At 42.8% G+C, this 15866-nt stretch overlaps 1 protein-coding gene across 7 annotated transcripts in view; it reads right to left on the reverse strand.

Moving 5' to 3' along the window:
• The window catches only part of ZNF800 (zinc finger protein 800), a 35431-nt gene that overhangs the window by 13725 nt on the left and 5840 nt on the right, over positions 1-15866 (reverse strand). For 6 of the 7 annotated variants that reach the window (XM_030549183.1, XM_030549181.1, XM_030549185.1 and 3 more), the window contains exon 4: positions 5054-5197. In XM_030549183.1, the coding sequence (XP_030405043.1) occupies positions 5054-5197 (144 nt within the window). Of the gene's footprint in view, positions 1-5053; positions 5198-5912; positions 6325-15866 lie in introns of those variants that run through there. The other variant, XM_030549186.1, reaches the window with a different exon arrangement.

Here is a 15866-nt window from a genome sequence, read left to right on the forward strand (position 1 = left end):
ATGGAAATGCCCATTGTGATCCTTGGAGACCCCACTTACCTGTTAATGCCGTGGCTCATGAAACCGTACACAGGGAACCTCGACAGGAGCAAGGACCGGTTCAACTACAGGCTGAGCCAGTGCTGAATGACTGTGGAGTGTGCTTTTGACCGTTGAAAGGGGCGCTGGCGATCTCTATATGGGAAGCTAGACTTGGGGGAAAGCAGCATCTCCGCGGTTATATCCGCATGCTGTACCCTTCGTAATATTTGTGAAGGGAAGGGTGAAAGATTCAGTCAGGCACAGATCTCCGAGGTTCAATGCCTGGAGGCTGAATTTGCACAGCCAGAGAGCAGGGCTACTAGAGAGGCCCAGCACAGGGCTGCGAGGATTAGGGATGATTTGAGGCTGAAAATCAACAGTTGTGTTTGGTGCTTTGCACGGGAGTGCAGTGCAGTGGTTACAATGTTAGTAGGAATCTGTGTTTCCTAAGCTGATTTGCAGTGTCCGTTTCTTTCCTGGGCTAAGGTATCTTTGACTTTCTGCAATAATAAAGACTGTTTTCAAAGCCAAGAATTCATTTATTGAAAATAAAATAACTTTATTGATAGACACACAACTTTTTGGGAACAGGAGGGTGGGGTGGGGAACTGTACAGTCAAAGGTTTGAATATGTCCTGTCTGGAGTGCTGTGCAACGACTGCTGCACTTCAGGATGGCTATACTGCATGGTGATGGGGGTTGAGTGCAGAGGGTAATGGTTGTAGTTCTCAGGGCTGGTCGGTGAACTTACAGGTGTTGGAGGCAGCTGGTAGTGGTAAGAACCTGGATGCTGGGGAAGGGGGTTTTGAGCTGACATTGGGGCACAAAGGAAAGAGCTTTGGGATGGGGCGGGAACGGGGGCGGTAGTGCTCTGCCTGCATGGCTACGAGCGCCTGGATATTCGCTTGGCGCGCCAGGATGCTTATCGGCTGCTTTGTGCTTTTCTTCCTGTCCACAGCATTTTTCTGGCAGATCCTGCTTTCCCTTTCCCTCCTTCTCTCTGTGAGAGAGTGATCCACAACTGCTAGCAGCAGGTCTTCTTTGCTTTTTCGCTGCTTCTTCTGGAGGTTTTGTAGTCTTTGAGCTGTTGATAGCACAGGCAACCGAGATCTCAAGGTTGCTTCTGGAAAGGCAAAAAATGCAACACTTAACAGAGGCAGCATTGTTTATACCAGACAGTTATTCCCACACAGTTAAGGAGTAACATTCTTCACAATAGCATAATTTTCCCATCCCAAAGAGAGCGCACATAACCCACAGGAGCCCCGAAATGGTGAGTAAGGGGGACCGATTGCTTCAGGGCTCTACTGTCCTCAGAGTTTCTGTGCGTTGGGGAAAGCAAACAGCTGCAGGGGCACCTACACTGAACGCTATCCCAACATTTTCCAAAGGAATTGATCCTGGAAGATATCTCACTGCTGCGGGTCACCTGGGAAGGGCGGGAGGGTCTTCTACAGCAATGTGGATTCTGCCCTGGCTCCTGTGCAGCTTGCCTGTGTGCAGCAATGGTCCCCCCACCCCTCATGGCACAGTGACGTGGATGTGTTAGCCTGACTGGGACAAGGACCACAGTGGCTCTCCCTATAAACTTGCACAAGTGCATTGCCCACGCTCTGGCTGAAACTTTTGAAGAGATTACCGAGGCCAATTACCGCGACATGATAGACCACATCAATGCACTATTCCACATCTAGGCATGCATGCATGCAGCCCTAACCCTTCCTCCTCTCCCGAAAAATTTCCATCCTGAAAATATAAGCCGCTTACCGGGAACCCGCTCCTCTGTTTGTCCTCCACCAAGTACCGGCTGCTGCGACTGGCTACCTTCCTCCTGGCTTGAGAAGAGCTCCTGGCTGCATGCCTCCAGGGACTCCTGGGTGTCTTCCCCTCACCCCAGTACCCTCACTCTTGGTTTCCTCCTCCTTCCTCTTCCTCCCTCCACCCCCGAAGTGTCCATCGTGGTCATCGGAGTGGTGGTGGGGTCACCCCCAAGTATCGCATCCAGCTTTTTGTAAAAACAGCAGGTCATGGGGGCAGCATCGAAGCGGCAGTTTTCCTCGCGGGCTTTGCAATAGGCACGCTGCAGCTCCTTCACTTTAACCCTGCACTGCAGGGCGTCCCGGTCATGGCCCTTAATATCTGCCCATAGGTATCGTAATTCCTACGGCTGGAGTGCAGCTGGGACTGCGCAGCTTCCGCCCCCCCAAACACTGATGAGGTCCTGCAACTCGCCATTGCTCCATGCTGGGGCTCGTTTGGCGCGTGGAGGCATGGTCACCTGGAAAGAGTCACTGATTGCACTCCACACCTGGCTGAGCAAACAGGAAGGGGATTTTTAAAATTCCCAGGGCATTTAAAGGGCAGGTCACCTGAGGCCAGGGCAGTAGGAGTTCGAACTGATGAGCAGAGTGGCTGAACAGGCATTCTGGGATACCTCTGAATAACTCTGGAGGCCAATAACAGCACTTTTCGTGGCCACACTGGCAGAGCAGCACTGCATCACCAGCGCTATAGTCGTTATTCCCCAGGCCAAGGTGGAGTACAGCCAGTGCTGTAGCCAGGGAGATACAGCGTTGTATGTGCCTTGCAAATGTGGACGGTGAGTGAGTTGCAGCGCTGTAAAGCCACTACCAGTGCTGCAACTCTTCAGTGTAGCCAAGGCCTTAAAGGTCAGCTTATAGCCTCCACAGTAATTACCGAGATGGCTGATGTGCACCATGGACAAAAGGAGGGTAGTGTGGACATCCTCACCAGGAGCGCTTCCACAGACTCAAGGGGAGCAGTGTTTGGGGCCTGAGAGCTCCACGCAGCTCTCCACCAGGAGCCCAACTGCCCCCTGGGCTCTCATCTCTGAGAGTGGGGGACAGCCACCCAGACTTCTCATCTCCCTGTCAGGAGTGGGCAGCAGCCACCTAAACTTCTCACCTTCCTGCACAGGGGACAGCCAGGCTCTAGTTGCTTGGCTTCCTTGTTAATTTCACAGCTCCAGCATGCTCAAATTTGAGTAGAGTACATCTAACATTATGCTCCTCTAAAATTTAATATCACATAATATTTGCCCATTACGTCTAATTCAGCAAGGATAAGTGCAACAAAAAGAAATTTAATCCAGGAATACTGCCAATTGCCTTTGCTCAATGTGTTTTCAATTTCAAATCAGAAACTCTTGATAACATGGTTTAAAAAGCATGCGCTGTAAAAATATATTTTAAAAACCGATTAACTGCCAATGTGTTCATTGCTGCAAAGAATATAGATATGGTCCTTTCCCAAAAGGTTTTAATAAACTGTTAGACATATGAGCCGCAAAATTTTAATAGCTCAATTCCATATAAACCTATGGATAAAAGTTACATAGAATAAAAAAATTAGATGGAGGAGTCCAAAGTATGTTTTCCTAAACTTTTCACCCACTTCCCTTTATTTTTGTTTATTTTTTTCCAGTTCAGTCCAGGAAGTATGAGAGAAAGTTAATGCCATACACTTGCATGGTAATAACACAAGTGCTTTACCCACATCTTCAGTTGCTAAATGAAATTTATTAGAACAACATCAACACATCCTTGTTACTTTAATGGAGCAGCAGGCACAAGTAAAACCTCTGTGCAGGAGTACAGCTTTAAAGTAAGATGGGAATGAGGAAGCAGACCGTTAGCTGGTCAAAAAGGCACTGTAAGCCAATAAGTAAGGCATAAGACAAAGACTTAGGCCTGATCTACGTTAGGAATTTACTTTGGTATACCTACGTCTCAGAAGTGTGAAAAATCCACATATCTGAGAGGTATAGCTATGCCAACCTAACCCTTAGCATAGACCAGCACTAGCTCAATGGGAGAATTCTTCTGTCAACCTGATTACTGCCTCTCAGGAAGCAGATGACTTACACCAAGGGGAGAAGCACTTGTCAGCATAGGTAGTATCTACACTGACATGTTACAGCAGCTCCACAGCGGCATTTTAAGTGTAGACATACCGCTAGGAAACCTGTGTTCTATTCCCAGCTGCCACTAACCTGTGACATAACACCAGGCAAGGCAATTTACCTCTTTATGCCTTCATTGCCCCTTCCACTCTGTCTGTCTGGGCTATTTAAAATGTGCTTTTACTCAGAGGTACTGTGTCACAGTGTCAGACCATGAACTTAGCTTGGCTATCACATTTGCATGTTTGTCTCCCCCATCTCCATAAGAACAAAACCAAATTCAGGTTGTCATCTGGGTATACATTATTTTAAATTAGGGAATGTTTTGTCATAATATACTAATCATTTTTAACAGCAAATTATGTGTCAGTCCATCAATCTTGCATTTTTCTCACTGCATAAAGGATTGGTTGAAGGAAAATAAAAATCTTGAAGAGTTCAAGGAATCATATGCCAACCAGAGGCATGTGTAAAGGTAAAGGTGACCAACTTTTAGATTTTGAAAGTGTCTTTTTAAAATTATTAATAAAATACCACTACTTGTTCAACAACATATCAAGGCCAACATGAAAATTACCTAATACCGTATGGCTCATCATAATGCTATCAGCCCTGGCTTTAGATTCCTAAAAGGAGAAATCTTCAAAATCATATACAAGACCTAACCTCTTATATCTTCTCACTCTTTTTTCCTGTGGAAATACTGGAATTTTCAACTACCCTGAATTTCATGACTTGGATCATGATTCTGCAATAACCGAACACATTCATAACTTTACTCATGTGAGTAAAACTTACACACATCCTTTGCAGAACCAAGGCCTTAAGTAGCCACATGGTCCAAATTAATATCTTTGGAGCATTGTTTGCCCTCCTTCTCTGAACAAAAAACTCCCATTTGACAGAAGATCGTTTCAGACAAATTGAAAGAATGAGTCTGAAAGTGACAAGTTAATTAAAGTGAAGTACTTCATTGCTTCACCAATCCTCTAATTTACCTGTTAGATTAGTTACATCTTGTTTCTGATGGTGTTTTTACGTACAATATAAAAGGGAAAATTTACTCAATTCTAGATTGTTCGATTAAATATTTCGGTGAATAAAACTTACTGTCATCCATCTGGAGACTTGGAGGACAATAGAACTTTTTATGAGTAATTAAGTTTGGTAATCCCCTGAAGAGACTGCGGCATATTTTACATTCAAAAATGGTGTCCACGTCTTTTAACAAGATATGTTTAAGTTGTTTAGTTCCTGGAACAAAAGAAATGTGACATTTAAAATAAAGGCACTTTTTTTTTAAATCACACTCTCTCATTAAAGCAAAAACATTTTAAAATCAAACAAATTTCAGTGCTAAAGCAGGAAATAATGCAAGACAAAATGCCATTATCACTGTCATTTGTAAGTCAGCTACATACATTCTGGATTACTGCATACTGGATTACTGCATAAAGACTACGCTGAAGAAAAAAAATCAAGATTATAGATATTGTTAAAAGTAAAAGGACTGAAAGATTTAAGATTAAAACCAAGAACTAAATTCAGAAAGGGAGCTTTTGGTTAATAAGTTATAATTGCCTATCAGTTGGCAGGAAAGAACAGCCACCTAGTCATTTAAATAATTATTTAGCATCTTTCCAAGGTCCTCAGGTAGCTCTGAGGATTAACATCAAAGCACTTTCACTCAAAAAGACTGTCAAACAGGGCAGAAAATTGTAAAGAACACAACAAAATGAAAAGCGAATAGTAGACAAATTCTAGACTGTTGCATTAGGGTCCCAGAGATCAATGTAGTTGCACTTATATTACAGAGCAGAATTTGGACTCATATCTTTAATCTGCCCATTGTCTTCCTTGCTGAAGAAAAATACAAAATTTAAGATTAGTTTTGAATTAGCATGTTTTGTGTCAAGCGTAGAGTTTGTGTTTATAAGCATGCAAATGTTATAGTTTAAAAACCACATACATAAAGTGCCGATGTGCCTTGCTAATGTACTCCAACCCTGACTTTTCCTGAAGAGCCAGTTAAAGTGGTGAGAGAATAGCTCATGCTCCAAATCCATTCCTTCATCGGCCTCTGTGCTGAAACAGCTAACAAGAGTGCATATAGTGATGGCGAGTTTTGTAACATGGACACTTGTCCACTACAAACTTTAGTGAGACACTGGTTAATTGACATGGAGTTTAACTGAGTTTTTATTTCAAATTTCTTTAGTATGCTAGGTCATTAAACGAGAAGTTTCCAAAACAAAACAAAAATGGAGCAAGATTAACTGGTAATGTCAATCTATTAGACATAAAATGATAAAAACTTTACATAACTACTATGGCTGTCGATCAATCAACGTTAACTCATGCAATTAAAAAATTAATCTCAATTAATCGCAGTTTTAACTGCACTGTTAAACCATACCAATTGACATTTATTAAATATTTTTGGATGTTTTTCTACATTTTCAGGTATATTGATTTCAATGACAAATTGGTATTTACGTGCCAGATATGCTTCAACCACCATTCCAGAGGACATGATTTGATTCTGATGATGCTCTTCAAAAAAACAAAAAAAAAGTTAATTAAATTTGTGACTGAACTCCTTGAAGGAGAATTTTAAGTCTACTGCTCCATGGCTTTACCCGCATTCCACCATATATTTTGTGTTATGGTAGTCTCGGGTTATGAGCCAGCATATTTTGTTTGATTTAAGAACACTTTCACTACAGATTTGACAACACACAAAGAATGTTCCAATATCAGATTTCTCAAGATAGCTACAGCACCTGACCTAAGGTTTAAGAATCTGAAGTGTCTTCCAAAATCTGAGGACGAGGAGGTATGGAGCATGCTTTCAGAAGTCTTAAAAGAGCAACACACTGATGCAGAAACTTCAGAACTGAAACCACCAACAAAGAAAATCAGCCTTCTGTTGATGCCATCTGACTCAGATGATGAAACTGATCATGCGTCAGTCCACACTGCTTCAGACTGTTATCGAGCAGAATCCGTCATCAGCATGAATGCATATCCTTTGGCGTGATGGTTGAAACATGAAAGGACAAATGAATCTTTAGCGTGTCTGGCACAAATAACTTGCAATGTCGGCTACAACAATGCCATACAACAATCGCCTGTTCTCACTTTCAGGTGACACTGTAAACAAGAAGCAGGCAGCATTATCTCCCGCAAATGGAAACAAGCTTGTGTATCTTAGCGATTGGCTGAACAAGAAGTAGGACTGAGTGGACTTGTAGGCTCTAAAGTTCTACATTTTTTTTTATGGAGTGCAATTATGTAACAAAAAAAATCTACATTTGTAAATTGCACTTTCACAATAAAAAGATTGCACTACAGTACTAGTATGAGAGGAATTGAAAAATACTATTTATTTTGTTTGTCATTTTTACAGTTATCATGGTATAATCCCCACTCTGAACCTTAGCGTCCAAAAGATGGGGTACCAGCATGAATTCCTCTAAGCTTAATTACCAGCTTAGAACCTGTAGCGCTGCCACCAACCAGGAATTCCAGTACCTGGTACACTCTGGTCCCCCCAAAACCTTGCCCGGGGACCCCCCAAGACCCAGACCCTCTGGATCTTAACACAAGGAAAGTAAACCCTTTCCCCCACTGTTGCCTCTGCCAGGCTTCCCCTCCCTGGGTTACCCTGGAAGATCACTGTGATTCAAACTCCTTGAATCTTTAAACAGAGAGGAAAATGCACCTTCCCCCCTTCTTCTCTCTCCCCCTCCCGGACTCTTCCTGAGAGAGAAAGTAATCCTAACAAAGAGAAATCAACCTCTCTCTCCCCCTTCCCTCCTTTCTCCCCACCAATTCCCTGGTGAATCCAGACCCAGTCCCCTGGGGTCTCACCAGAATAAAAAACAATCAGGTTCTTAAACAAGAAAAAGCTTTTAATAAAAGAAAAAAAAACAGTAAAAATTATCTTTGTAAATTTAAAAAATGGAATAGGTACAGGGTCTTTCAGCTATAGACACTGGGAATACCCTCCCAGCCTAAGTATACAAGTACAAATTAAAATCTTTTCAGCAAAATATCAATTTGAACTCCTTTCAGCCAAATACACATTTGCAAATAAAGAAAACAACCATAAGCCTAACTTGCTTTATCTACCTAGTACTCACTGTTCTGACCTTATAAGAGCCTGTATCGGAGAGATTGGACAGAAAACTGGTTGCACATCTGGTCCCTCTGAGCCCCCAGAGTGAACAACCACCAAAAAACTAACAGTACACACAAACTTCCCTCCCTCAAGATTTGAAAGTATCCTGTCCTCCGATTGGTCCTCTGGTCAGGTGACAGCCAGGCTCACTGTTCTTGTTAACCCTTTCCAGGCAAAAGAGATATGAAGTACTTCTGTTCCATTAACTCTTAACTATCCGTTTATGACAACAGTGCAAATATTTGTAATCAAAAGTGAGTACTGTACACTTTGTATTCTGTGTCGTCATTGAAATCAATGTTTGAAAATGTAGATAACATCCAAAAATATTTAAATAAATGGCATTCTATTTTTTTAATCGCTTGAATGCCCTAATAACTACTAAGTCAGTAGTCTGAATCAGTGAAAAGCTCTATAAATTACTGAACAGTTGAGCCATCTAGTCCACTATAAGTATACTGTCCCTTTAAAAAGTATTTTTAAATGTCAGATTGTGGGTTAAGAGATTTTAGCTCACTAAGTGGGAGTCCTCCTGTTAAAAACAATTGGAGGTGTAGATATTACTACCTCTTCTGAAAATATAACTTAGCATTAATTTATACAGAATACACAGAGATCAGATGCAGAGAAACTAGTATCCGTAGAGGCTTTGGGAAGTTGAACTAAAATAATAAAATAGCTGCCATAAACGTAAAAAGTGAAACCTCTAATAGTCACTGAAATACTAACTTTGATATACATATTAAAAGCAAAACAAAAGATAAATTTAATCCTGACTTTCTGCAGTGGAAGTCAAGAAAACAACAGTATTTCCTCTAGTTTTAGTATAACCAAATTATTTGTAAAAGTCTATAAAATTGAATAGCTGAAAATAAGACAATATATAAGTTTTTGTGCGGCTTATACATCTTCTTACACAATTATGGAACTAGAAAAGAAACTTCTTAATAGTCCCACAATTTAGCAGAAATACAAATGTTTTCATTAACTGACAGAAAATACCCAAAAATATTTTTGACTCAAAGATTCTTCTGCAGAGTTGTGAACCCAGATTATCCAACTTTAGTAAAAACACAAAAAAAACAAAACATCCTAAATGGTGAAGTGAGAGATTTTAAAATTACGTTGATTTTTAAATTTTATACTGTTTGATAAAAATGATGAGGGCTTTTTTAAATATGAATTTAAAAGTATATCTTGACAGTGTTTTGACCATAAGGTTAAGATATACTTAACAGAAGTCAAAAGTAGATAGCACTACATGCACCATAATAACTAAGTGCTTCGAGAGTTCAGACAAAGACTGTATGATCATGACTCAATGCTTAAAGCCAACGGAAAGGCTCCCATTGAACCTAAGAGGTTGTGGACCTGGCATTATGCACACAATTATTAACTTTACACTAGGACAGAGATCGGCAACCTTTGGCACACAGCCCGCCAGGGTAAACACCCTGGTGGTCCAGGCTGGTTTACCTGCCGCGTCTGCAGGTTCAGCCAATCGCGGCTCCCACTGGCCGCGGTTCATCGCTCCAGACCAATGGGGGCTGCAGGAAACTGCAGCCAGCACATCCCTTGGCCCACATCATTTCCCGCAGCTCCCATTGGCCTGGAGCGGCGAACCGCCACCAGTGGGAGCCACAATCGGCCAAACCTTCGGATGCAGCAGGTAAACAAACCAGCCCGGCCCTCCAGGGGCCGCGTGCCAGAGGTTGCCGATACCTGCACTAGGATATTATTAGTTACTCAGTTTAAGGTAGAAAACAGAAGTTTTATGCAAATACTATCTAAACCATAACATTTAACGTCAAGGCTGGCATTGTATCTGGAGATCACCTTTGCCTACATACTGCAGTTCATATGAAATGTATAAGTCCCCAGTCAACACTATATATATACATACATATTGCAATTGCATCTACGTACACAATCAAGTCACACAGATTAATCTATGTCTTAACCATTCAACAAGGGAGGGGAGGGTATTATGCACATCCATGAGGGAAACCAGACAGTTCTTGCCGATGGGTGCAACCTATAAGTACATGGTCTAAGCTGCCCACTACGACAAAGCAGGGAGTCAAAGGCCCCCACTTGCAGTTATTAGCAGCACGTCTGACCATTCCACATCTGAAATGATTGAGCATTACCCCAAGATGGCATGGAAGAACAAAACCAGGATGCTGGTCTCTTGGATTCATCATGATAGGCATTAGCTACATCTGAAGCTTGAAAATAGGAATACAGCAGAACGCTGTTTATCTAATTGGGACTGGGGCCAGATTGGACAATCAAAAATTCGGATAATCTAGAGAATGGCAAAGTGCAAGGCTGCAGCACCATCTAGCGACCACAGGAGAGATCACCCACTTCTGGACCTTTGGGTGCTGTTTGTTCAGTTAATATGGAGAGCTGGATAATGGCGGGCCGGATAAACGGGGTCCTACTCCACTTGTGCCTAGCTTCTAGACCATGCAGAAACACTCTCAATGTAGGTGGTGCCTGCCAGCACTTGGTCACAAGTACTGTGGTTTGGTTTGAAACCTGCATGATCTACACAGGAGTCTCATCAATAGTTGGGGAAATTCTCTGAAAGATAATCCTTTCAAATAATTTGCACACATGGCTTAGCAAAGAGATGGGTGCTAACTTGTTGCAAATCAACAGTCTCTCAGGTTTTAGCAAGGCTATTACTTTTGCTCTGTGACAGATCTTAGATATTTTATTCTCCTGGATGACTAAAGAGAAATATGGCTAGCCACTGTCCGCTAGTTTTTCCAGGGTTCTTCAGGAATTCAGGGGAGATGTTATCAAGCCCACAGGCTTTACATGTTTTCAGTGTTTAAACTGCCCCTTCTATTTCATTTGTGGTGAAAGGCTGGAAGTCTTTTTCAGTTTCAGGTCCGCACTGTTTGCAGTACTGCCATTTCTTCTTCACCACTCCTTCAAATGTTTTGCCCCGTCCGCCTTTGTAACATTTATCAGGCAGGTAACAATACCATTTGTAGGAACTGGGTAATGGTGCTGTGCTGCAGGCTTCTCAGCACCACCACCAATAACTAGGTACAACAGGGTGAGTTAAAAATGGCAGCATTATTTCCCAATATCTTAGCTTTCTAGAGAGTTTAAGACAAACCTATTAATTGTAATGTGAGTTTTCTTGTAAAGAGAGTTGAAAAATGAAAAGAATCTTTCAATAAAATGCTGTGATTTTAGACATTTTTATAACATATAAACAACTGTAGAAAAATCCAAGAAGCTATAAAGATTAATCTACTGTGGCAGTTTACTCAGGTACTTTAAAAGAATACAATTTTAAAAAACTCCAATAAAACATACATGGACTCTTTAATTAAAGATTAGTATATTAAGTAGTTACGGACTACCTAGACACTTTTTTTGGTCTTTGGCATCAGTGAAGAGTGGCCCATAGGTTAGAGCAGCGTTTCACAAACTGGGGTCCGCAGACCCCGGGGGTCCCTGAAGATACTCCAGAGGGTCTGCAGGCCCCGCTGATCAACTCCTCTTCCTCCAGAGGCACAGCAGGACTAAGGCAGGCTCCCTGGCTGCCCTGGCTCCGCATCACTCATGGAAATGGCCGGCACGTCCCTGTGGCCCTTTGGGGTGGGGGCAGAGGGTCTCCACGCACTGCCAGCGCTCGAGCACTGACTCCGCAGCTCCCATTGGCTGGGAATGGTGGTCAATAGGAGCTGCAGGGGTGGTTCCTGCGGGCAGGGGCAGCACATGGAGACCACCTGACTCCCCGCCTAGGAGCAGCTACCAGAGAGACATGCCAGACACTTTCAGGAGCCGCCCGAGGTAAGCTCCACACCCTGAACCCCCTCCCATACCCCAACCAACTGCCCCAGCCCAGAGCCTGCACTCCCTCCCATATCCAAACTTCTGCCCAGAGCCCGCATCCCCTCCTGCGTCCCAACCCTCTACCCCAACCTGGTGAAAGTGAGTGAGGGTGGGGGAGAGTGAGGGAGGAAGGGGTGAGAGAGTGAGTGGGGGAAGGGAACAGGTGTGGTGGGGTGGGGCCTTGGGGGGAAAGGGTAGAGTGGGGGCAGGGCCCTGGTCTGAACGGGAGGCTTGGGGGTCCCGGAAAATTTTTAAATCAAAATGGAGCTCCTCGGGTTGCTGAAGTTTGAGAATCGCTGCGTGAGAGCACTAGCCTGGGACGTGGAAGACCTGGGTTCAATGCTCTGCTCCACCAGCACTCCTGTGTGACATTGGGAAAGTCACTTAATTTCTCTGTGCCACAGTTCCCAATAGTTCCCTACCTCACAGGGGTTTTGGGAGAATAAATATATTAAAAAGTGTGAGATACTCAGAGACTATGGTAACAGGGACCATACAAGTACCTAAGGTATCTGCATTTTATCCACAAGTAAACAGTTCACATAAAACATCCACTGGAAAAAAAATATGAGTTTACTTAAACTGTTGGTGTAGTAAAGCACCATACTACAGGATCATCATACACGCAATATCTTAAAAAAAAATATGCGCCATGGTTAATTTCAGAATCCCAAGTAAAAAATATTGACGTAGACAGATGTTATCGTCACATCTCTTAACATCAAAACATTCTCCAAGTTGACATAGAATGCCAAAAACAATTAATCAGGGCCCACTGTAACACTTCACAGAAGGGTTCCCTTCAGTAAAAGTTCTAAGTTAGAGTCCCTTGAATCAAATTTCTTCAAATACTTTTTTGATATATCTATAATATATTTGTAATAGCAATGATTTTTTCCTACCCTCACTTAATCATTTTGGGGAAGGCTGTGGAAGATGGGGAGACTGGTTTAAAAACAATGCCAACTCGGACACAGAGTTAAGAGCAACTTCAAACTAGAGAAAATGTGCAAAGAATCCCTTCTGAGGGAAAGCTGTTTACCTGGACCTCATCCAGAAACAGCTGAATTTTTGCACAAAGTAGAACCACTGAAGAAAACATACCTAAGCATATTTGAAGATTCCGTACATACAGACAACATTCCACTAAGTGCGGTAATTAGTGTGGGGAGGGGAGATCTCCAATCTGTTAATGGCACCTGACAAAAGGTTTTCTGGTCAGTGCAGGTAGCATGCCTCTCCCACAGTAGCAGCAGTCGAATGAAATTTACAAGGAAATAGTCAATTTCACTGATCCTACTGCCCAAGCATGTACTATGTAAGAGTGAAAATAACCAGAATCTTGTGAGTTTAACTGTAAAGTTTTGGGGAACTGTCAGCAGAAGAGAGACAACCTCCCTTGCTGTTGTGGGCACACTGAAAGGGAAGAGGAGGAGGAAAGATCTTATCCAGCTTTATGGGAAACGGGGACGGATGCAATGAACACTCGGCTTCTCAGGAGGATGCTGCCTCTCAAATCTACTGAAGCGTCTCCATCTTTTATATTTATTTTTGGCTACTAGGAAGTTGTCATCTTATCAAGTCCTAGTAATATTTTGAGACTATGAAACTAGCTCATCATGAAGCCTATAGAAGACTGGCACAGGACTTCAGCTAGTGCAGACACTCCGCTGACAAGAAGCACTGCAGTAGTCATAAGAATCACAATGTTTGTGTATCACATATGCAATTTTATCTTTCAAAACTTCAGCAATTTGTTCTCCTGGTATAATAGCATTCAGCATGCATACTCCCTTAACAATGAGGACAAAGCCATGTGTATTTTTTATATGTAATATTATTAAATTAGGAAAAACCTTGATTGGAACTGCTTATTAAGGGTAAAAACATCCTGCTCTCTTGCCCTATTTCACTTAAAAGCTTACTGAAAGAATCAAAGGTTTCTTCCATAATGAAGTCAAGTATCAGAGGGGTAGCCATGTTAGTCTGGATCTGTAATAAGCAACAAAGAGTCCTGTGGCATCTTATAGACTAACAGACATATTGGAGCATAAGCTTTCATGGGACGAAGTGGGTATTCCCCCACGAAAGCTTATGCTCCAATACGTCTGTTAGTCTGTAAGGTGCCACAGGACTCTGTCGCTTTTTCCATAATGAAATGTCATTTGTTCAAAAGTGGTAACTAGTAAAACCCTAGTCAAAAGTTGTTTTTCTTTCTGACCAACTCTCTTAATGAAAATGAGAAAAGAGAGGGAAGTAAGCCATGAATTTATGGCATGCCAGCAAAGATATTCTGGAACAACCTGGGGACAAATTACTTGAAATTAGGTCACTCTGCTATCCAAGGAGACTCCATCTAATCCACTTCAGGTGGGAGAAGGGTGTACACACAAATCTAAGGTCTTAGGCAATTACATCCAAATTTCCATCTCCTTATAAAAGGTCACAGATGACATCTCTCACATCCCATTTTTCCTCTGGTCACTGTAATATATGTTTCTTAAATACAAATGAAGGGAGAATACAGAAGTCTCATCAATAACTTTTTTTGCCCTGGCAGACATCATCCTTGTACCGAGGATAGCCAATGATGATCATACAGATCTGCAGGAGCTAGCACAGCTATATTTCTTGGTAGTTATATAGTAAGAGAAATGATTCACAAGTCTTTCAATCACACATAACTGTGTTGCCACAGATCTAAAAGGAAAATCTCTAAATAAATTTAGGATTTTAGCATTAAAGAAATCTCCTAAAACTTTAACATTGGTACTAAATCTCTATGTCTTTATGCTGTCAACTATGGAAATAAAAATGTACTTTAGTACATTTCAGATGGGTCTGCCCATGTAATGGGTCAAAGTTTTCTAACATTATCTATACTGAGCATGCTCAACCAAAACGCAGTTTTTACTGTCAGATACAGATATTCATTGTCATGTAATGGCACTTGTGATGGGGTGTACCAACCCCGCACTGGTGGACAGGGGTTAAAGAGCTGCTCTAGGCCCAAGAGGCTACACTCTCCTCCCTCTGCGGGGCATGATCCCAGTGGAGGGAGCATTTAAAAGGGAGCAACTCAGCTCAGTCTTGGTTGACTGAGGAGGAGAGAAGTCAGGTGCAGCAGCCTCCTGCTGGAAAGCCACCAAGGCTCTACATCACCAGGACAGAATCCCATAGCCAAGCCGCTAGAAGCTAGTTGACTGCAGGAGCCGAGGGTGGCAACTCATTATGGCCAATGGAAGAGACTCTGGAGACAGATCTGATAACACAGGAGGGACCCCAAGTCCAACCTGTGATGATGTCGGTGGAACTGAAACAAAGGCAGAAAGTGACCCAGAGAGTGCACTTAGAGGTTTCAGGCCCTGAGCCCTGTGCAAGTGCCACTGTTTCGAAGGTCAGAACCCACTGGTGTAGGGTGGGCCCAGGTTCCCCTATCCACTCATCAGTGGGTAACACTACCTTGAACAATAGCCACTAGGCTAGCAGTTCTCAAACTATTTACCACTGAGGGCCGCATATGCAGCTCTCTGTTAAATGGGCCACATCCATTATATAACTATATATAGTGTGTGTGTGTGTGTGTGTGTATATGTATGTATGTATGTGTGTATGTATAATATATTACACACACACACACACACACACACACACCACCCCGTCTGCTGTAGCTGCCTAGTCAGGTGCATGTCCCTCGATGTCTGATCCCAGACAGTCAGGGGCAGGGCTGATCCCACCCCCAAGCCATGGGGGACCCTGGCTAGGAAGCTGCCCACAGGACACATTTCCACCACGCACCAGCTCTCCCCCACAGATAGGACTTACACAGTAGCCTCCTGCTCTGACTGTGAGCTCCAGGTCAGGACATAGCAGCTGCCT

This window comes from Gopherus evgoodei, chromosome 1 (genome assembly GCF_007399415.2).
Source record: "Gopherus evgoodei ecotype Sinaloan lineage chromosome 1, rGopEvg1_v1.p, whole genome shotgun sequence".
Taxonomy (NCBI): domain Eukaryota; kingdom Metazoa; phylum Chordata; order Testudines; family Testudinidae; genus Gopherus; species Gopherus evgoodei.